The sequence below is a fragment of the Chiloscyllium plagiosum genome, unplaced genomic scaffold (genome assembly GCF_037043375.1).
Source record: "Chiloscyllium plagiosum isolate Xiang-an unplaced genomic scaffold, Cpla_swu_hap1 HiC_scaffold_9, whole genome shotgun sequence".
NCBI classification, from domain to species: Eukaryota; Metazoa; Chordata; class Chondrichthyes; order Orectolobiformes; family Hemiscylliidae; genus Chiloscyllium; species Chiloscyllium plagiosum.
In genome coordinates, this window is record NW_028270147.1 from 20,697,661 (window position 1) to 20,720,642 (window position 22,982).

General features: G+C 41.9%; 1 protein-coding gene across 1 annotated transcript; it reads left to right on the top strand.

Annotated features, from left to right (window-relative positions):
• The first annotated feature begins 4,104 nt into the window (after positions 1-4,104).
• cunh1orf146 (chromosome unknown C1orf146 homolog) lies at positions 4,105-19,804 on the top strand. The gene is made up of 5 exons (XM_043698787.2): positions 4,105-5,126; positions 8,380-8,473; positions 11,130-11,301; positions 19,344-19,422; positions 19,671-19,804. Exons 1-5 carry the CDS (start codon positions 5,085-5,087, stop codon positions 19,791-19,793), a joined length of 510 nt encoding a protein of 169 aa, XP_043554722.1. The 5' UTR covers positions 4,105-5,084; the 3' UTR covers positions 19,794-19,804.
• The last annotated feature ends 3,178 nt before the right edge of the window (positions 19,805-22,982 follow it).

The following is a 22,982-nucleotide window of genomic DNA, read 5'->3' on the forward strand; positions in this document are numbered from 1 at the left end:
TTCCAATAGGAAGGAGACCAGAATTGCACGCAATATTCTAACAGTGGCCTAACCAATGTCCTGTACTCAATGCTCTGACCAGTAAAGGAAAGCATACCAAATGCCGCCTTCACTATCCTACTTACCTGTGACTCTACTTTCAAGGAGCTATGAATCTGCACTCCAAGGTCTCTTTGTTCAGCAAAACTCCCCACGGCCTTACCATTAAGTGTATAAGTCTTGCGAAGATTTACTTTCCCAAAATGCAGCACCTCACGTTTATCTAAATTAAACTCCATCTGCCACTTCTCAGCACATTCGTCCATCTGATCAAGATCCCATTGTAATCTAAGGTAAACTTCGCTGTCTACTACATCTCCAAGTTTCATCTGCAAACTTACTAACCAAACATCTTATGCTCATATCCATATCATTTACATAAATGATGAAAAGTATTGGAGCCAGCACCAATCCTTGTTGCACTCCACTGGTCACAGGCCTCCAGTCTGAAAAATAACCCTCCACCACAACCGTCTATCTTCTACCTTTGAGCCAGTTCTGTATCCAAAAGGCGAGTTCTCCCTGTATTCCATGAGATTTAACCTTGCTAACCAGTCTTCCATGAGGAATCTTGTCGAATGCCTTACTGAAGTCAATAGAGATCACATCTACTGCTCTGCCCTCATCAATCTTCTTTGTTACTACTTCAAAAAAATCAAGTTTGTAAGATCTGATTTCCCATGCACAAAGCCATATTGACTATCCCTAATCAGTCCTTGCCTTTCCAAATACATATATATCCTGTCCCTCAGGATTCCCTCCAACAACTTGCCCACTACAAACATCAGGCTCACTGGTCTATCATTCCCTGGCTTGTCCTTACCACCTTTCTTAAACAGTGGCACCACGTTAACCAACCTCCAGTCTTCTGGCACCTCACCTGTGACTATCGATGATACAAATATCTCAATAAGAGGCCCAGCAATCACTTTCCTACCTTCCCACAGGGTTCTAGGGTACACCTGATCAGATTCTGGGGATTTATCCATTTTTATGCATTTCAAGACATCCAGCACCACCACCTCTGTAATATAGACATTTTTCAATATGTCAGCATCTATTTCCCTACATTCTATACCTTCCATATCCTTTTTCACAGTAAATACTGATGCAAAATACTCATTTAATATTTCCCCCATCTGCTGTGGCTCCACACAAAGGCTGCCTTGCTGATCTTTGAGGGGCCCTATTCTCTCCCTAGTTACCCTTTTATCCTTAATGTATTTGTAAAAGTCCTTTGGATTCTCCTTAACTCTTTGTCATTGCTATCTCATGTCCCCTTTTTGCCCTCCTGATTTCCCTCTTAAGTATACTTCTACTGCCTTTGTACTCTTCTAAGGATTCACTCGATCTATCCTGTTTATACGTGACATATGCTTCCTTCTTTTTCTTAACTAAAACCTCAATTTCTTTAGTCACCCAACATTCCCTACACCTACCAGCTTTTCCTTTCACCCTGACAGGAATATACTTTCTCTGGACTCTCGTTATCTCATTTCCTAAGGCTTCATATTTTCGAGCCATCCCTTTACATGCGAACATCTGTGCCCAATCAGCTTTTAAAGGTTCTTGCCTAATACCATCAAAATTGGCCTTTCTCCTATTTAAACTTCAACTTTTAGATCTGGTCTGTCCTTTTCCATCACTATTTTAAAACTAATAGACTTATAGTCGCTGGCCCCATAGTGCTCCCCCACTGATGCCTCAGTCACCTGCCCTGCTTTATTTCCCAAGAGTAGGTCAAGGTTTGCACGTTCTCTAGTAGGAACATCCACGTACTGAATCAGAAAATTTTCTTGTAACACTTAACAAATTCTTCTCCATCTAAACCCTTAACACAATGGCAATCCCAGTCTATGTTTGAAAAGTTAAAATCCCCTACCATAACCACCCTATTATTCTTATAGATAACAGATCTCCTTACAAATTTGTTTCTCAATTTCCCTCTGACTAGTAGGGGGTCTATAATACACTCTAACATGTGCTCTATTCTTCAGCAGCCTATCTGCCATAGTGTGAAATTATTTCTCACGAACTTGATTGAGTTTTTTGAAGAGGTAGCAAAGAGGATTGATGAGGGCAGGGCAGTAGACATGATCTATATGGACTTCAGTAAGGCATTTGACTGGTTAGCAAGGTTAGATCTCGTGGAATACAGGGAGAACTGGCCATTTGGATACAGAACTGGCTCGAAGATAGAAGACAGAGTGGGATGGTGGAGGGTTGTTTTTCAGAATGGAGGCCTGTGACTAGTGGAGTGCCACAAGGATCGGCGCTGGCACCTTTCGTCATTTATATAAATGATTTGGATGTGAACGTAAGAGGTATAGTTAGTAAATGTGCAGATGACACCAAAATTGGAGGTGTAATGGACAGCAAAGAGGATTACCTCAGAATACAATGGGATCTTGATCAGATGGGCCAATGGGCTGAGGAGTGGCAGATGGAGTTTAATTCAGATTATTGCGAGGTGCTGCATTTTGGAAAAGCAAATCAGAGCAGGACTTACACACTTAATGACAAGGTCCTGGGGAACAAAGTGACCTTGGAGTGCGGTTCATAGTTCCTTAAAAGTAGAGTCACAGGTAGATAGGATAGTGAAGAAGGCATTTGGTATACTTTCCTTTATTGGTCAGAGCATGGAGTATAGGAGTTGGGAGGTTATGTTGCGGCTGTACAGGACATTGGTAAGGCCACTGTTGGAATACTGTGTGCAATTCTTGTCTCCTTCCTATCAGAAGGATGTTGCGAAACTTGAAAGACTTCAGAAAAAAATTTCAAGGATGTTGCCAGGGTTGGAGAATTTGAGCAAAACAGAGAGGCTGAATAGATTGGGGCTGTTTTCCCTGGAGCGTTGGAGGCTGAGGTTTCTAGAGGTTATAGAGGTTTACAAAACCATGAGGGGCATGGATAGGATAAATAGATAAGGTATTTTCTCTGGGATGTGGGAGTCCAGAACTAGAGGCTATAAGTTTAGGGTGAGAGGGGAAAGATATAAAAGGGACCTTAGGAACAACATTTTCATGCAGAGGGTGGTGCGCACATGGATTGAGCTGCCAGGGGAAGTGGTGGAGGCTGGTAAAATTACAGCATTTAAAAATCATCTGGATTGGTATATGAATAGGAAGGGTTTAGAGGAACAAGGGCAAAATGCTGGCAAATGGGATGAGATTAGGTTAGGCTATCTGGTCGACATGGATGAGTTGGACCGAAGAGTCTGTTTTTTGCTGTACATCTCTATGATTCTATGACTCTACGTGGTAGCTGAAAATCCAAATATTTACATTCTGCTTCCCCTTTATCTCTCGAAATAATTATTACAGGTATGATTTCCCATTCATAAAGCCATTGCTGACTGTGCTTGATTATATGTATTTCTAAATGGTCTATTGCACTAATGGGCTGTTGCATATTCCCATTGAAAAGCATTAAGCTAACTGGCCTAAAGTTAACATTCTTTTTGGTCTCCCACCTTAAAATAAAAGTGTCATTTTGGCAAAAAAAATCCCAAAAAAACTGCAGGTGCTGGAAATCAGAAAGAAAATTCTCCCTTCAGAAGGGTCACATGACCCAAAACATTAACTCTGCTTTCTTTCCACAGATGCTGCCAGATCTGTTTTTCTTTTTAGAACATAGAACATAGAAGAATACAGCGCAGTACAGGCCCTTTGGCCCTCGATGTTGCGCCGATCCAAGCCCACCTAACCTATACTAACCCACTATCCTCCATATACCTATCCAATGCCCGCTTAAATGCCCATAAAGAGGGAGAGTCCACCACTGCTGCTGGCAGGGCATTCCATGAACTTACGACTCGCTGAGTGAAGAACCTACCCCTAACTTCAGTCCTATATCTACCCCCCCTTAATTTAAAGCTATGCCCCCTTGTAATACCCGACTCCATATGCGGGAAAAGGTTCACACTGTCAACCCTATCTAACCCCCTAATCATCTTGTACACCTCAATCAAGTCACCCCTAAACCTTCTTTTCTCTAATGAAAACAGCCCCAAGTGTCTCAGTCTATCCTCATACGATCTTCCTTCCATACCAGGCAACATCCAACAGTTTGCATGTTTATTGGCAGTTTTCCAATCTTATGGAACTTTTCCGCAATCAAATGATTCTTGGACGATTACAAGTGCATCCACTATCCCTGTCAGCCTCATTTATTTCCTTAGTACTTTTTCTCTAGTGATTGCTTTATTTCTTCTCCTTTTACCTCACTTGATTATTTAGTAATATTGGACGATAATTTGAAGATAATTTGGTTCAATCCCTACTCTTCCTGAGAAATATTTCTGCAGATAAATTAACGAGTCTTTACATCAGGAACTGGGGCTGTGGTCAACAAGCCAATGCTTTTGTACATATGAGCCTTACCCCATTGCTCTAATCCACTATGTTCTCGTCACAGTGTCAGCTTCTCAGCATCAACTCCCACCCACGGTACAAACAATCCTTTTGGTTCTTCATTCCTACTTGATGCTTTCTTTTCCATTATAAAGTTATTCGTGATCAAGTATAAATTCTGTGTCTGGCAATCTTATACTCCACAACCACCTGATGAAGGAGCGGTGCTCCGAAAGCTAGTGCTTCCAATTAAACCTGTTGGACTATAACCGGGTGTTGTGTGATTTTTAACTAAGTACCTGCGCGACAGTGGTCGTGCCTTGTCTAAGCATTTCTATATTGAAGTTTCCTTTATCGCTTATTGTTTCGTTCCCCAGCTGGTATGCCATTATTCATTTTGTGGAAATTTCACCGGCATTTTGATTTTGTTTGTGGAGGATAAAACGGTGCCGCATTGAGCGCTCAGACGGTGATCGCCTCATCTTCGGCGGAGTTGTGTTTTTTTTCGCGATGATCGTTATCAGCGAGGCAGAGGTTATGGTCTCTGAAACAAAAAGATGGCAAGAATGAACGGTCTGCGTGTTACAGTTCTAATAAAGACTTTTAATCACCGACAAATCGTATTTTAGGCCCAGGGCTCGCTCCCGCCCGTTTTACGACCGGTCCGTCTGACGTCACAGCCGAGGGGGTGTCATGGCGACGGGCGGCGCCATTATCGTCAGCAGCTCGCTTCAGGTGGGGGTGATGGTCCCTGTCAGCACCCAACACATCATCCAGCTTCGGCTGCTGCTATCTCCAGGGCAATTGGCTTCCCACAGCACGGCTAATGTAACGGGGCGAAGGGTGGGTTTTAAACTCTGCGGTCACAGGAGGTGCCAGGCTCCACACGTGCTCCCCGCACTCAGGGACGATGATAGGTGCTGAGGCCTAACTTCACTTACAGCACTGGGGTACACATGGGACGGTACAATCACCCACCAATAATAAACAAGTCAGCGACATTAAACTGTGTTGCGAGTCTGCTTATCAACCGTCAACTCTGATGAAGAGTTATCTAGATTCGAAACGTTAGGTTGCTCTCTCTCCACGGATGCTATCTGAACCACTGTGATCTGCAGCATTTGTTATCTTCAGTACAGATTCCAACATCTGCAGTGATTTGTTCAAACATCTACTGGATATGTAGGATTGAAAATCTTTCTGTATGGATGATTTGGAGATGCCGGTGTTGGACTGAGATGTACAGAGTTAAAATATCACAAAACACCATGTTATAGTCGAACAGGTTTAATTGGAAGCACTAACTTTTGGAGCGCTGCTCCTTCATCGGGTGGTTATGGAGAATAAAATTGTAAGACACAGAATTTATAGTAAAAAATTTGCGAGAAATTCTGTGTCTAACAATCTTATACTCCACAACCACCTGACGAAGGAGCAGCGCTCTGAAAGCTAGTACTTCCAATTAAACCTGTTGGACTATAACGTGGTGTTGTGTGATTTTTAACTTTCTCTATGGAAACCTCTAAAAATTTTAAAGGATGTTTTGTATTGTTGGCTAAGTGTTTACAGTATGTTATTTCAGCAATGCATTTTGTTTTGATGGTTACCATCTAAAGGTCTGAGGACCTTGTGCAACCTATCTGTCTTAATGTACTACCATGTTTGCATTGTTCAGTCTGTCACATCAGTTACTGTGCTACTCTGAATTTAAAGAAAGAAACCTCTTAAGAATTAGACCACTTCATTAAACCTGATTTGTTTTAGATTTATTTATAAATAAAATAAAGCAACGGGCCCTGATAATGTAAGTGTAAGGCATTTGATAAGGTTCCCATGGTAGGCTCATTCAGAAGGTCAGGAGGAATGGGATACAGGGGAACTTAGCTGTCTGGATACAGAATTGGCTGGCCAACAGAAGACAGCGAGTGGTAGTAGAAGGAAAATATTCTGCCTGGAAGTCAGTGGTGAGCGGTGTTCCACAGGGCTCTGTCCTTGGGACTCTACTGTTTGTAATTTTTACTAATGACTTGGATGAGGGGATTGAAGGATGGGTCAGCAAGTTTGCAGACGACACAAAGGTTGGAGGTGTCATTGACAGTATAGAGGGCTGTTGTAGGCTGCAGCGGGACATTGACAGGATGCAGAGATGGGCTGAGAGGTGGCAGATGGAGTTCAACCTGGATAAATGTGAGGTGATGCATTTTGGAAGGTCGAATTTGAAAGCTGAGTACAGGATTAAGTTTAAGATTCTTGGCAATGTGGAGAAACAGAGGGATCTTGATGTGCAGGTACATAGATCCCTTAAAATGGCCACCCAAGTGGACAGGGTTGTTAAGAAAGCATATGGTGTTTTGGCTTTCATTAACAGGGGGATTGAGTTTAAGAGTCGTGAGATCTTGTTGCAGCTCTATAAAACTTTGGTTAGACTGCACTTGGTATACTGCGTCCAGTTCTGGTCGCCCTATTATAGGAAAGATGTGGATGCTTTGGAGAGGGTTCAGAGGAGGTTTACCAGGATGCTACCTGGACTGGAGGGCTTATGAAGAGAGGTTGACTGAGCTCAGACTTTTTTCATTGGAGAAAAGGAGGAGAGGGGACCTAATTGAGGTATACAAGATAATGAGAGGCATAGATAGAGTCGATAGCCAGAGACTATTTCCCAGGGCAGAAATGGCTAACACGAGGGATCATAGTTTTAAGCTGGTTGGAGGAAAGTATAGAGGGGATGTCAGAGACCGGTTCTTTACACAGAGAGTTGTGAGAGCATGAAATGCGTTGCCAGCAGCAGTTGTGGAAGCAAGGTCATTGGGGACATTTAAGAGACTGCTGGACATGCATATGGTCACAGAAATTTGAGGGTACATACATGAGGATCAATGGTCGGCACAACATCGTGGGCTGAAGAGCCTGTTCTGTGCTGTACTATTCTATGTTCTATGTAAGTTTTAGTACTGAAAATTTGTACTCTAGAACTAAACATGCTCCTAGCCAAGCTGTTCAATTACAAGTACAAACTGCCCAGGTATCTCCTGTCAGCAGAAACCAGGTTAAATCAAATTCATTGAATTGCCACCTGGTCATCGGCCTGCTCTAAATCAAGAACAAAGTGACATAAGGTGTCAACAGTGACATTTTCAGCATTAAGTTTAGGTCTGTCAAGACCGCAACTCCATATTGTACTTGTGTAGCTCAAATAACACTTAAATTGGATGTAATCCAAAACAAGTAATCCATTCAATTGACACTGTTCACCAATTAAAACATTCAATCCCTTAGTAGCACTTTACAGTGGCAGGCAGTGTGTACGACCTACAAGATGGACTGCTGCAAATTATAAAGGCTTCTTCAATCACATGTCAAACACTTGTGACCTCGACTGCCTCAAGGGTCAAGGAAACAAGGACAGCAGATGCACGGGAATCCTGCCACTTGCAAAGTCTTCCGCCATATCACACATTGTACCTGATAGGTCTTATGGCTGAAATCCAGTACCCTCCAGACCAAGCTTAAGGTGGATTTCAGATTTTCTTTGATTTTGGATTACCTGACATTAGACTGGAGGAATGGACTCATGTTTTCTGCTATCTTAAAGGGTTCATATAAGTATCTTGCAGCATTTGATTTCGGCACATCAGGTATTTTTGGCAATCTTAATCACAGACTTTTATTTTGGTTCTTTGCATTAGCTAACCATATTTTTGTACAAATATTTCAAATTACTTTGCATTAGTATGAGAGTGAACCTAAAATGTGTTCATATTTACATTTGGAATAACCACATTTGATTGTTCCAAGGATCCTGATGGAAGGTGTATGACTGAAACATACTGCTCCTCAGATACTGCCTGACCTGCTGTGCTTACCTTTTCGACTCTGACTCTCCAGCATCTCAGTCCTAGATTTCTCTTTGTTCCAAGAACCATTGGGTGAAGTATTTGATTTTCACTCATTGATAAATGCAGTAATTTAGTTTTTGTTTTTTTTCTAGCATCATGAAGTGATTTCTTCATTGTCTAATCAGCAGCAACGAATTAGGTTCTCTGATGCTGTGATATCCGGATCAATCATTTTCCCACTCTCTGGTACAAAAACAATTGGTAGTTTATTGTATATCTATGGAAATATATTAGTAATTTCTATTAGAAAATGCAGAATGCACATTTCCATGTTGCTACAAGAGCCCATGGTATTGAAGGTAGACAGTATTCCATTATACGGTTGACTTATGCTTTGTAGCTGGTAGACAGGCTTCATGGAGTCAAGAGGTGAATTACTTGCCAGAGAAGTCTCAGTGTCTGATCTGCTTTTGTTGTGATGATAATGTGGGATGCAAAGAAAAGCCATTTAAATATTTTCTAATCAACCTTTCAGAGATGTTATTTACACACCACTGGAGCAGGTGGGACTTGAACCTAGGCTCCTTGGCTCAAAGGTAGGGACAGTATGACTGCACCGAAAAGTCTTCTTTTTAAACATATCTTTTATAATCAACTTTTTCAGAGATACTATGACACATCTTTGGAGCAGCTGGGACTTGAACCCAGGTGTCCTTGCTCAGAGATTGGGAAATTACCACTGCAGCACAAGAACCCTAAAGAGAAGGGTTCTTTGTTATACCCAGAAGTACTATCACACACAACTGAGCAACTTTCCCATCACCGAAATCACTGTGACATTTCTTTTGTTTTTTTCCCCTTCTTAAACTGCTAACCACCACCAGACAAAAAACACCCATGTAACCAATTAGATATTTACATGAAAAACCCATGAGCAAAGCAATATGGTAAAATTAAATGGATAGGAACTAGGTGAATGCAATTCACCAGCTGGATGGTGAAGAGACATTGGAGGAGGATGGTGTTGTCAAGTGTATCAAAGGTTGCAAAGAGGTATTGAAGGAGGAGGGAATAAAGTTTGTTTAAGTCACAAAACATAACATTTGTAATTTTGTTACAAACGGTTTTGATACATAGCAGGGAAAGAGCTGAATGAAGGGGAATTTGAAATTCTAGAATGTCAGAAAAGGTGGGTGTGTATCAGAGAGGTGACAACATGTTCAAGGACTAGGACATGTTTATTAGGAATGGTGAAGAACCCTGGAACTTTTCTCCAAAAAGAAATCCAGCAGAATGAGGGATGAATTGGTGGGGCAATTGTACATAAAATGATTTCACTTGTTAGCTATTCACAAAAATCAAGATTGCAAACATTGGATAGCCACTAATAATTCCAGTAAAGAATTAGGCAAATCTCTATGGCCAAAGAGTGACAGAATATGAAATTTGTTACAAAGGGTTGACTCAAATAGCATGGATGCATTTAAGGAAAAGCTAGACTAGCATGTAGGAGAAAAAGGATATGCTGATACTGTTTAATGAAATAGCATATGGGAGACTGCATGGAACAGAAATACCAGCAAAGTTCAGCTGGGCCAAGTGGCCTGTTTCTGTTCCGTACTTCTTTTGCAAATTACTTCAAATCTTTGCCACCTTGTTCTCAAACTGGTGGGAATGGGATTTCGTAATTAGATGCCTCACGATTTTGAAAACTTTATCAAATCTCTGAGCCTTCCACTCTCTAAAGAAAACAGTCCTAGCTTCTCCTATCCATCTTCCTAATGATGTTTTTAATTCCGGAAGCATTCTTGTAAACCTCTTCTGCACTCACTCTAATGCACTCAAATCCTTCCTAAGTATGGTACCTAGAACTGTATATAATTATCCAGCCAGTTTATCTAGTGTCTTATACAAATTCAGCACAACTCCCTTGCTCTTGTACGCTATTCCCCTAGTAAAAAGCTTAAGATATTGTGTACTTTCATTGCTTACTCCTGCCACCTTTTAATTACCTTAATTAAAATACATAACACACATAAAATATATAAATACATAATTACTTATGCATATCTATACCTATGCCTCACTGCTCCTGCACACCCTTTAGAGTAGTACACTTCATTTATATGGTCTTTCCATGTTCTTTCTGAAAAATGTATCACCTCATCCTTCTCATGTACAGAACTTCATCTGCCATTCTACCAACTTGTAAATGTCCCTTTCAGTTCTACACAATTCTCCTTATAGGTGAAAATGCTTCAAAGTTGTCTACAGATTTTTAAATTGCCCCCTGTACACAAGTTTTTGACTATTAATATATATCAGAAAAAGCAAGGGTACCAATACGAATCCCTGGGGAACTCTCCATTCCAAACCTTCCTCCAGCCCAATAAACATCCATTAATCATTACTAACTGTTTCCTATCACAGCCAATTTTGTATTCATGCTGCTGCTGCTCTTTTTAATCCATGTTCTCTAATTTTCTTCACAAGTCTGTTGTGTGGCACTGTAAAGCAAATCATTTTACACCATCTTTCCAATCACACATTTGTCTGGGACATCGAAGTTTATAAGGAAGAAGCAAGTAAACAGAGTTAAAACCACAATTAGATCAGCATGATTTTGCTCAAGGATCCAAATGGTCTACTGCTATTAAGATTTTCAGGATTTTAACTTGATGATGCACGGTATATAACAAAATAAATATTTAGCATCTACATGTATGTTACTCAACTGATATTACTTTTGTTTAGTGGAGAAAAATGAAAGTCAGGAAAATAATTCATAATTATCATGCTAAACGATGATTTAGTTGGTTCTTGCAAATTAATTTGTTATTCTCTTTTTGCAATTTTTGGCACTTTGGAGTTTTCTATTATTAATCAAATGTAATTTTCTTAGGTATTGCTTATATTATAATGGAGATCGAAGATTTCTGTGATAATTCTCGAGAGATAAAGCTGATGGAACAAATTGAACAATTTGTCCATATTCATCGCAACAGTTTTCTGCTTTTGGCTGCTGCCCTTTATGGTGCGAAAGAATGGGAAATATTATTTAAAATTCAACAAAGGTATTTAATGGTAAATTGACTGCCTACATTTAAAAACTGTACCAATTACATCGGAATATAAAAATGTTATTCAAAATCTCAAATTTCTCTAAAGAAATATTTGGCAAGAACTTTTAAAAGTTCTTAGGAACCATGAGATCATGCTGCAGCTGTACAAAACTCTGGTGTGGCCATGTTTGGAGTATTGCATACAGTTCTGGTCACCGCATTATAGGAAGGATGTAGAAGCTTTGGAAAGGGTTCAGAATAGATTTACTAGAATGTTGTCTGGTATGGAGGGAAGGTTTTACAAGGAAAGGCTGAGGGACTTGAGGCTGTTTTCGTTAGAGAGAAGAAAGTTGAGAGGCAACTTAATTGAGACATAGAAGATAATCAGAGGGTTAGATAGGTTGGACATTGAGAGCCTTTATCCTTGGATGGCAATGGCTAGCATGAGGGGTCATAGCTTTAAATTCTGGGGTGATAGATATAGGACAGATGTCAGAGATAGTTTCTTTACTCAGATGGTAGGGGCGTGGAACACACTGCCTGCAACAGTAATAGACTCGCCAACTTTTAAGGGCATTTAAATGGTCATTGGGTAGGCATATGTGTAAGAGTGGAATAGTGTAGGTTAGATGGGGTTCAGATTGGTTGCACGGGTTAGCGCAACATTAAGAGCCTCTACTGCGTTGTAATATTCTATGTTCTAAAATCTGACTGGGGGCAGATGTTCGCAGGTAAAGGGACGCCTGGAAAATGGGATAAATGGCCTTCAAAAATGAGATAACGAGTCCAGAGACAGTGTATTCCTGTTAGGGTGAAAGGAAAGGCTGGTAGGTGGAGGGAACGCTGAATGACTAGAAAAATTGAGGTTTTGGTTAGGAAAAAGAAGGATGCATAAGAAATAAATATGCGCTGCGGTGAAATAGTTCTGCGCCTAAATGGGTCTGCAGCAAAATGGGGGTCTGCAGCAAAATGGGCAGCGCCAAACAGGCCGCGCCAAATGGTCCCATTCCTGTGATCTCAGGTTTGCTACTAGTGCCACGAGATAGTGAGGTGAGGAACAGTCAGCGAATGCAGCTTAACACGTGGCTGCGACGCTGGTGGGGGGGGGGTGCTTCAGATACCTTCTGGGGAAGGTGGGACTTGTACATGAAGGATGGGTTGCACCTGAACTGGAGGGATACAAATGTCCTGGGTGGGAGATTTGCTCATGTGATTCGGGAGGGTTTAAACTAGTTTGGCAGGGGGGTGGGAATCAGAGCCACATATCTGAGAGGGGTAGCAGTTATAGATAGAGCAGTGACAGGATGTAGTGAATCTATCGGGAAGCTTTCTCACGCGATGAAACAAAGGGATCGGTTTAAGTGTGTCTGCTTGAACACAAGGAGCGTCAGAAATAAGAGTGACGAACTTAGAGCATGGATCAGTACTTGAGGCTACGATGTTGTGGCCATAATAGAGATGTGGGCTTCACAGGGGCAGGAATAGTTGCTTGATGTTCCAGGGTTAAGAATGTTTAAAAAGAACAGGGAGGGTGGAAAAAGAGGAGGGGGTGAAGCATTGCTAATCAGAGAGTGCATCACAGCAACAGAATCGAAGGTTGTTGAGGAAGGTTTGTCTACTGAGTCAGTATGGGTTGAAGTTAGGAACAGCAAGGGAACAGTCACCTCACAGGGGCTTTTCTACAGATCCCCTAATAGCAGTATAGAGATTGAAGAACTGATAGGCGGGCAGATTCTGGAAAAATGCAGATGTAGCAGGGTTGTTGTTATGAATGATTTCAACTTTCCCAATATTGACTGGAATCTCCTCAGTGCAGATGCTTTGAATGGAGCTGTTTTTGTCAGGTGTGTTCAGGAGGGTTTCCTTACTCATTATGTAGGCAGACCGATGAGGGGAGAGGCTATTTTGGATTTGGTGCTCAGCAATGAGCCAGGACTGGTGTCAGATCTCGTGGTGGGAGAAAACTTTGGGGACAGCGATCATAACTGTTTTGGGATCTGTTTTGCGACCATTGCTGTTTGTCATTTTTATAAATGACCTGGAGGAGGGGCTAGAAGGTTGGGTGAGCAAGTTTGCGGATGATACGAAAGTCGGTGGAGTTGTTGACAGTGAGGAAGGATGTGGCAGGTTACAGCGGGATATAGATAAGCTGCAGAGCTGGGCAGAAAGGTGGCAAATGGAGTTCAATATGGTAAGTGTGAAGTGATTCACTTTGGTAAGAGTAACAAGAAGATGGGGTACTGGGCTAATGGTCGGATACTTGGTAGTGTGGATGAGCAGAGGGATCTTGGTGTCCATGTACACAGATCTCTGAAAGTTGCCACCCAGGTAAATAGCGCTGTGAAGAAGGCATATGGCGTACTGGCTTTTATTGGTAGAGGAATTGAGTTCCGGAGTCCTGAGGTCATGTTGCAGTTGTATAAGACTCTGGTGCGGCCGCATCTGGAGTATTGTGTGCAGTTTTAGTCGCCATACTATAGGAAGGATGTGGAGGCACTGGAACGGGTGCAGAGGAGGTTTACCGGGATGTTGCCTGGTATGGTAGGAAGATCGTATGAGGAAAGGCTGAGGCACTTGGGGCTGTTTTCATTGGAGAAAAGAAGGTTTAGGGGTGACTTGATAGAGGTGTATAAGATGATTAGGGGTTTAGATAGGGTTGACCATGAGAACCTTTTTCCATGTATGGAGTCAGCTATTACGAGGGGGCATAGCTTTAAATTAAGGGGTGGTAGGTATAGGATAGATGTTAGGGGAAGATTCTTTACTCAGCGAGTCATGAGTTCATGGAATGCCCTGCCAATAGCAGTGGTGGATTCTCCCTCTTTATGGGCATTTAAACGGGCATTGGATAGGCATATGGAGGATATTGGGCTAGTGTAGGTTAGGTGGGCTTGGATCGGCGCAACATCGAGGGCCAAAGGGCCTGTACTGCGCTGTATTCTTCTATGTTCTATGCCTCACATTTACCATAGCTGGAAAGGGAAAGCAGTTACCGAGGAAAGATATTTAATTGGGTAAAAGGAAATTATGATGCTATCAGACAGGAGTAGGGAATTACAGACTGGGAGCAATTGTTCCACAGAAAGGGCACAGCAGACATGTGGAGACTATTTAAGGAGCAGTTGTTGTGAGTGATGCACAAATTTGTTCCTCTGAGACAGGCAAGAAGGGGTAAGATTAAGGAACCTTGGATGACGAGAACAGAGGAGCTTCTCATCAAAAGGAAGAAGGCATCTTACGTAAGGTGGAGGAAGCAAGGATCTAGCACTGCTTTGGAGGATTACAGGCTTGCTAGAAAGGAGCTCAGAAATGGACTGAGAAGAGCGAGGAGGGGGCACGACAAAGGCTTGGCAAGAAGGATTAGGGAGAACCCAAAGATATTATACTCATATGTGAGGAATAAGAGAATGATCAGGGAGAAGGTAGAGCCGATCAGGGATACCGTAGGAAACTTGTGCGTGGAGTCTGAGCAGAAAGGGGAAGCCCTAAATGAGTTTTTTGCTTCGGTTTTCACTAAGGAAAGAGACCTTGTTGTGAATGAGAACTTTGAGGACTTTGGATACAGGCTTGACCAGATCAAGATTGATGAAGCTGATGTGCTGGAAATTTTGGAAAACATTAAGATTGAGAAGTCCCCAGGGCCAGACCAGATTTATCCTAGCCTGCTCCGGGAGATGAGAAAGGAGGTTGCTAAGCCGCTCGCAAAGATCTTTGCCTTCTCACTCTCCACGGGAGTCGTACCGGATGATTGGAAAGAGGCGAATGTTGTTCCTCTTTTCAAGAAGTGTAATAGGGAAATCCCTGGCAATTACAGACGAGTCAGTCTTACGTCTGTGGTCAGTAAAGTTATGGAAAGAATTCTGAGGGATAGGTTTTATGACTATTTGGCAAAGCAAAGTGTGATTAAAGACAGTCAAGCATGGCTTTGTGAGGGGCAGGTCATGCCTCACAAATCTTATTGAGTTCTTTGAGGACGTGACAAGACAGGTCGACAAAGGTCGAGCAATGGATATGCTGTATATGGACTTCAAGGCATTTGATAAGGTTCCCCATGGTAGGCAGCACGGTGGCACAGTGGTTAGCACTGCTGCCTCACAGCGCAAGAGACTCGGTTTCAATTCCCCGCTCAAGCGACTCTGTGTGGAGTTTGCACATTCTCCCCATGTCTGTGTGGGTTTCCTCCCACAATCCAAAAATGTGCAGGTTAGGTGAATTGGCCATGCTGAATTGCCTGTAGTGTTAGGTGAAGGGGTAAATGTAGGGGAATGGGAATGGGGATGGGTGGGTTGCGCTTTGGTGGGTCGGTGTGGACTTGTTGGGCCGAAGGGCCTGTTTCCACACAATAAGTAATCTAATAAAGTCAGGAAGTATGGGATACAGGGAGATTTGGCTATCTGGATTCAGAATTAGTTGGCTGACAGAAGGCAGAGAGTGGTTGTAGATGGAAAGTATTCTGTCTGGAGGTCAGTGTTGAGCAGGGTCCCGCAGGGCTCTGTTCTTGGCCCTCTGCTCTTTGTAGTTTTTATAAATGACTTGGATGAGGATGTTGAGGGTGGGTTAGTAAATTTGCTGATGACACAAAGGCTGGAGGTGCCTTCGATAGTATCGAGGGCTATTGCAGGCTGCAGCACGACATAGACAGGATGCAGAGCCAGGCTGAGAAATGGCAGATGGAGTTCAACCTGGATAAATGCGAAGTGATGCATTTTGGAAGGTTGAACTCGAATGCTGAATATAGGATTAAAGACAGGATTCTTGGCAGTGTGGAGGAACAGAGGGATCTTGGTGTGCAAGTAAATAGATCCTTCAAGGTCGCCACCCAAGTGCAAAGGGTTGTTAAGAAAGCATATGATGTTTTGGCTTTCATTAACAGGGGGGATCGAGTTTAAGAGCCGTGAGGTTTTGCTACAGCTCTACAAGTCCCTGATGAGACCACACTTGGAATATTGCATTCAGCTCTGGTCGCCCTACTATAGGAAAGATACAGAGGCTTTGGAGAGGGTACAAAGAAGGTTTACTACGATGCTGCCTGGACTGGAGGGCTTGCCTTATGAAGAAAGGTTGAATAAGCTCGGACTTTTCTCACTGGAGAGGAGGAGGAAGAGCGGTGACCTGATCGAGGTGTTCAAAATAATGAGAGGAATAGATAGAGTCAATAGCAGGAGACTTTTCTTCAGGGCAGGATTGACTGGTACAAGGGGTCATAGTTTTAAGATATTAGGAGAAAGGTATAGACGTCAGAGGTAGGTTCTTTCCGTAGAGAGCTGTGAATGCATGGAATGCGTTGCCAGCTGTGGTGGTGGAAGCAGAATCATTGGGGACATTTAGGCGACTGCTGGACATGCACATGGATAGCAGTGAGTTGAGGGGTGCATAGGTTAAGTTATTATATTTTACATTAGGATTAACCCTCAGCACAACATTGTGAACCAAAGGGCCTGTTCTGTGCTATACTTTTCTATGTTCTATGTCTGTCTTCTATGTTGGAGGATTTGAGCTATAGGGAGAGACTTAGGCTGGGGCTGTTTTCCCTGGAGCATCAGAGACTGAGGGGTGACCTTATAGAGGTTTATAAAATTATGAGGGGCATGGATAAGATAAATATACAAAGTCTTTTCCCGGGGCTATGGGAGTACAGAGCTAGAGGGCATAGGTTTAGGGTGAGAGGGCAAAGATGTAAAAGGGACCCAAGGGTCAACTTGTTCACGCAGAGGGTGGTGTGTGTATGGAATGAGCTGCCAAAGGAAGTGGTGGAGGCTGGTTTATAGGAAGAGTTATAGGAAGAGTTTCTAGGGATGTGGGCCAAGTGCCGGCAAATGGGACTAGATTAGGTTAGGATATCTGGTCGGCATCAATGAGTTGAACCAAAAGGTCTGTTTCCGTGCATCTCTATGACTATAAATAAAATATTCTAGCAAAAAAAGGCTTGTTTTAAAAATGTTAAAAATTCATAGTGACCATTAATTTCAATCCAAAATTTTGGACAAAGTGGTATATTGTTCTGAAGCCAATTTATTCTCAGAGATAACAAATTATCCAAAGGGAAGTGAAAATTATTCTTCCATAGCACACAGGTTATTGCTGAATGATGTGGTTAAGAAAATACATTTTTTTAAAAACTGATTAGACCTCCCTTGGAGTGCTGTGAGTAGGTCTGAGCACCACACCTTAGGAAAGATGTATTGACCTTGGAGGGAGTACAACGTAGGTTTACAAGAATAATACCTAGACTTTAAAGATTAAGTTTGAGGAGAGATTATTCAAATTAGGCCTATTTTCTCGAGAATTTAGAAGTTAAAAGGAAATGATTAGATTGAAATCTTCAAAATATTAACAGAAAACAAAAACAGGATGGATAAAGACAAAATAAATTGGGTTGGGGATTCTAGGATTAGGGAGCATAATCTGAGAATTAGGGCCAGACCTTTCAGGTGAGATATTAAGAAGCACTTCTACATACAAAGGGTAGCAGATGTTTAAAACTATCCTGCACAAAGGCAGTGGATGCAGGATCAGTTGTTAATTTTAAATCTGAGACAGCTACTATTTGTTAAGCAAAGGTATTAATGGATATGGTGCAAAGGCAGGCATATGGAGTTAGGCCACAGATCACCCACAATCACATTTAATTGTGGAACTGGCTCGAGGGGCGGAATGGCCTATTCCTGTTCCTATGTTAATCTTCCAAATTTCCACATGCCACACTGTGTACCCGTAACCCCACCTCATGCCAAAAGAGGTCCCTCCTCACCAACCCAGAGTACTTGACGGATACAGTGTATAGTGAAATCAGCACAACAGGCAAGTACTGTACCTGAATTACCATTTTGGCAGATTTTTGTTTGTTGCTCAATGTTGAGGGGAAACCTGATAGTGGGTAGAGATTACTTATAAAGAGTAGTCATTACTATGTGTGCAAATAACAATCAATTTGCAATCGAAGTTTCTCCAAATTGTCAAAGACTGCCCAGATATCTGTTTTTGGTGGCAATAGTTACAGAAAGAAGAGTGGCGAGGGTGATGTTCTGCTCTTCCAATAGTATCATGAGATATTTTACATTTGCCTGAGGGAGGAAGACAGGGCCTCTGTTTAACATTTCAGTCAGAGATGCACTTCCAACAATGTGTTGATTTCACGTTATGATGCTGAACTGTCAGCCTAGATACAGGCTTGGTGTTACCAACTGAGCAAGACTGTTACAGCACTGTGATGATGTTGCTCCTTGTTTCTTTTTTCAAGAGGTCGTAAATAACACAGACTCTGAAAAGTCTAAGTTGAAGGGTTTTAGGGCTATTTTGATTATAGCTAACAAATACTGCCTCAGTCAAAAGGCTTTTAAGTTTTTTAAAAATACTTGTATAATGAAAGGGGAGTGGCCAGTTCTCCCAGCTCAGCTGTACTCTGGTTTGGTTTGGTTTGGTTTGGTTTTAGCACAGTAGACTTGAATAAAAGCTGCTGGACCCCAAAGAAGCAGGTCCAAGCTGACCCTCCTCTCTCTCTCTGGCTTCTCTACTGTAAGACCCTGGGTTTGATTTTACCTTTTGTGCTAAGGGGTATGGGGATTGTTGCAAAGACTGGGAACAGGATCATTAGGTTGGGATAATCTGTTGGGTTTTCAGATAAGTTAAGGTATTCTGTTCTCTTTTGTTTGTGTTTCATTCAGTAATTTTGTAAATAAATTGTTTTATTTAAAACTAAGTGGTTTGACCAGCTGCATCTAACCTGGAATATCCACTGTACACCTGCCTAAAACAACGAGCAAAGTTAGGGTCTGGGCTACTATCTTGAAATGTTTTGAGGGAGTCTGGCCTGGTCCATAACAATTGTACTGAGAGAAAAATCTGCATCATTGAGTTTTTCAGTCATTGGATTCATTACAGCTATAATTGAGCATATGGTCTTCAAAATGTTCTTATTAGCATGAGCTAATAAGAACAACATTACTGAGAAATTAAAACCGGTATTAAAAAAATGTGTTGCTGTATGTAATCTAACTTTGTATTCTCTTTTGTCTCACTTGGTTAACCCAAACCAAAAAACTTTTTTTTTGCAGGTTTTTAGGTAGTAATCTAAAAATCATACCTGCACATAATTCTGGTGATATGGTCAAGAGTATGCTTACTATAGCCAAGGTAGGTATATATCTTAACATTTAAGATTTCATAAAATATTTTAGTGTTGTATCTGATACAAGGCAATTACCATCATACATTTATTTGGGATCAATATAATCAATAGGACAATTATTTGGTAACAGTAAGAATGGAATTTTAATTTCCATAAATATCTAAGTATTTATTGATGAGAATACCCACTTCAAATGATAGTAATATCATAATACATAAATGGTCAGTAATTCAAATATTTCTTCCTTATGAAGGTTACATGTAAACCACACGTGGACAGTGTTCGTGACCGCATCGCCATGATCAGAGCTCAGATCATAGAACATAGTCCGGTGTGGGAGATGCTTCACAAACAACAGCTGAATGATGCAAAGTGATCAATTATGAATAAGATGTTGTTGTTACAGCATGGTACTTTGTGCTCTGTAAAACTATTTAGAACTATTTTCAGTGAAATAACTTTTCAATTTATAAATGTGTTTGTTATTAATGATTTATTTGAAAATTGGCAATAAAATTTTATGGACATAGCAGTTTCAAAAATCTCAAATTTAGTAATTTAGAGTACTCTCCAACCAGTTGAAACACTATAATTTAAACAAGTGATATAACAGGCTGAATCTGCTTTTAGTAAATGCGAGGTGAGAGTTTTTTTGGAGACATTTTTTGCATGAGGACTATAGCAAGATTTATTGTCATATCTTATCAGTTGTGCTTCATTAACTACCTATCCCACCCTATGCCATCCCTCACATCCAATTTTATCCCCATCTTACCACAGATTATTCCAAGAACAACTTGACACTCACTGAATGTCATCCCAAAGACCAGTAGCCCTTGTGCCCATGCCAATTTTAAAAAGCCCATTATGAACCTGGACAAGAATCGTCAGGGCAAAGCTGCCTTGCACAGTTCCTGGTTAGAGATGAAAAAAAATGCAGATGCTAGATTCCAAGGTGGACATGGAGGAGACTGGAAGAACACAGCAAGCAAGACAGCGTCAGGAGGTGGAGAAGTCAACATTTCGGGTGTAACCCTTCTTCAGGACAGTTCCTGACATTTGTCCTATATGTGGCAGATAGTGACATTGATGCCTAGCTTTGTGAGCAATGATCTGGATCTCCTGATGGGACATCCTCTTCCCTCACAACAGCAGAGGGTACAACCCCAGATAATGCCATTCCTGGTCAGAGGTTGCTCCCCCTGTCAGTGCAGTCTCAGCCATCTAGGGAATGTCAATGATCTACTCAATTTCGCCAGTGTAAGTGCCATCATCCTCTCCACTCTCACTCATCTGTTACTGTACCCACTTGCCACCAAGATCATGCTTTATACTCTCACTACTGTCTGCAACATTATCCCCATTTTTGTCAATCTCACTTCCAACATTATCCTTGCATGTTCCTCACCCACTCAGGACACCTTCCCTTGTGCAACATAACATGCATGCCATCCATTTTCATTTCCTATAATACTTACCTCTCTCTCATTCAGGGAGGAAAATAGTCCAGAATTGGGCAGGAAGAGTCATGAGAGTTGTGGGCTCCATTTGGTCCATCCTGAGCAGCTAACTGACAAGAGTCCAAGCTTCTGGCAAGCATCAGAGGTTGCCCTTGATTTACTAAGCCATCACACTGGTGGGATGATGGTGGTTGGGGGTGGGGGATGATGGGGTTGACAGTACCTTGACTGAGTACTGCTGACAACCAACAAGTTTCCTGACTTTATTCGGAGTTAAATGGCAAAGTATTTGAGCCTAATATATTTGGCTGAGGGGTAAAGCAAACCAGAGATGCTAGGAGCATCCAAGATGGTCATTTACAGATAGCAACAGCCTAGAGACATAAAAATAAATTTCTGGAGACACTCAGCAGATCTGGCAGAATCTGTGGACAGAAATCAGAGTTAACGTTTTGAGTTTAGTGATCCTTCTTCAGAAGGGACAGTAGCTAAGACCATGTGGAATATATACTGAAGAGGGAAGAGGCAGAGGGAAAGAGGTGTGTCTATGTAGTGGAAAGAGTAAGCTGAGAGGTGAGGGTAGAGATCAGAAAGAGAGAATAAGTTTTGCGCAGACAATGGGATGGATGGTAGTATGCCAAGTTGAATGAAAAGCTGACAGTGACAAGATAAGGAAGTGAAAATGGGTTGCCTGTGCTGAAAGCAATCCATGGCACAACAGGGCCTGGAGTGTGGGGGTTGGTAAAGGACATAGAAAAAAAGTATTCGGGTTCTAAAATTATGGAGGTCAAGATGGAGTCCTGAAGGCTGCAGGGTAACCAAGCGGAAAATGTGATACTGTTATGTCAGCCTACATTGGAGCCTTGCTGGACACTGCAGCAGGCCAAACAGAAATGTTGGCCAGGAACATGGTGGTGTGTTGATGTTGCAGGGAATTGAAAGCTCACGGTAATTCTTGCAGACAGAACAAAAGTGTTCTGCAAAACGGTTACTCAGTCCTGTGTTTCATCTCCCCAGTGTAGACGAGTCCACATTATGAGCAGTGACGACAGTACTTTATATTGAGTGAAATGCAGGTAAATTACTGCTTCATCTGGAGGGTGTGTCTGGAGCCTTGCATAGTGAGGAGGGAGGAAGTAAATAGGGAAATGTTATTCCTTCTATGATTGCATGGAAATATGTCACGGGGATATGGTGTGGGATGTTGGGAGTGGAGGAAGAGTGGAACATGATGTCCCAGAAAAAACAGTCCCTGTGGAATGGTGACAAGGGATGGGAATGTGTGTCTGGTGGTGATATCTTGCCAGTGGTGTCAAAAATGGTGGCTTGTGATCCTTTGGATGCAGATACTGGCAGAGTGGAAAGGGGGATCCAATCTGTGTTGTGGGAGAGAAAAGGTGAGGGCAAAAATGCAGGAAGCGGATTGGGCAGGGCTGAGGGCCCTATCAACCATGGTGGCAGAGAATCCTGGATTGAGGGAAAAGGTGAATGTTTCTGAGGTTACCCCTGTGGAAGATGGCATCATCAGAACATAGGCAATAGAGATAAAGAAACTGGAAAAATGGAATGGAGTCTTTACAGGAAGCAGAGTGTGATGATGTTTAGTACTGTAACTGTGGGAGTCAGTGGGTTTATAATAGATGTTAGTGGAGAGCCAATTTCCAGAAATGGAAACAGAAATGTCAAGGAGGGGAAGGAGTCAGAGATGGATCAGATGAAGGTGAGAGCAAGGTGGAAATTATAAGTAAAATTAATAATTTTTTTCAATTTTGAACAAGAGGAGGAAGCAGCACTGATGATGTCATTGATTATACTGGAGAAAAAGAGTTGTGAGGAGGGATTTAAGCAGGATTGCAATAAGAAATTTTCACATATCCCACAGAAAGGAGAAGACATAATTAGGGTCCATGCAGGTACTAATGGCTACTTTTTTGATGTGAAGAAAGTGAGAGGAGTTGCTCAAAGACAGGACAAGCTTGGTCAGGCAGAGGAGAGTGATGGAGAGTGGGGACGGTGTGTGAAAGGAGTGAAAGAAGACGTGAAAGGCCCTGAGACCATAGTGATGTAGGATGGACGTGATGAAGGCAGCTGACGCCCATGAACTG

Excerpts from the sequence above, each read along its gene's own strand:
- cunh1orf146 (XM_043698787.2), top strand. The coding sequence starts at position 5,085 with ATGGCGACGGGCGGCGCCATTATCGTCAGCAGCTCGCTTCAG. Across the intron at positions 8,474-11,129 it reads AATCATTTTCCCACTCTCTG|GTATTGCTTATATTATAATG; the intron begins GTACAAAAACAA and ends TAATTTTCTTAG. Across the intron at positions 11,302-19,343 it reads TTATTTAAAATTCAACAAAG|GTTTTTAGGTAGTAATCTAA; the intron begins GTATTTAATGGT and ends TTTTTTTTGCAG.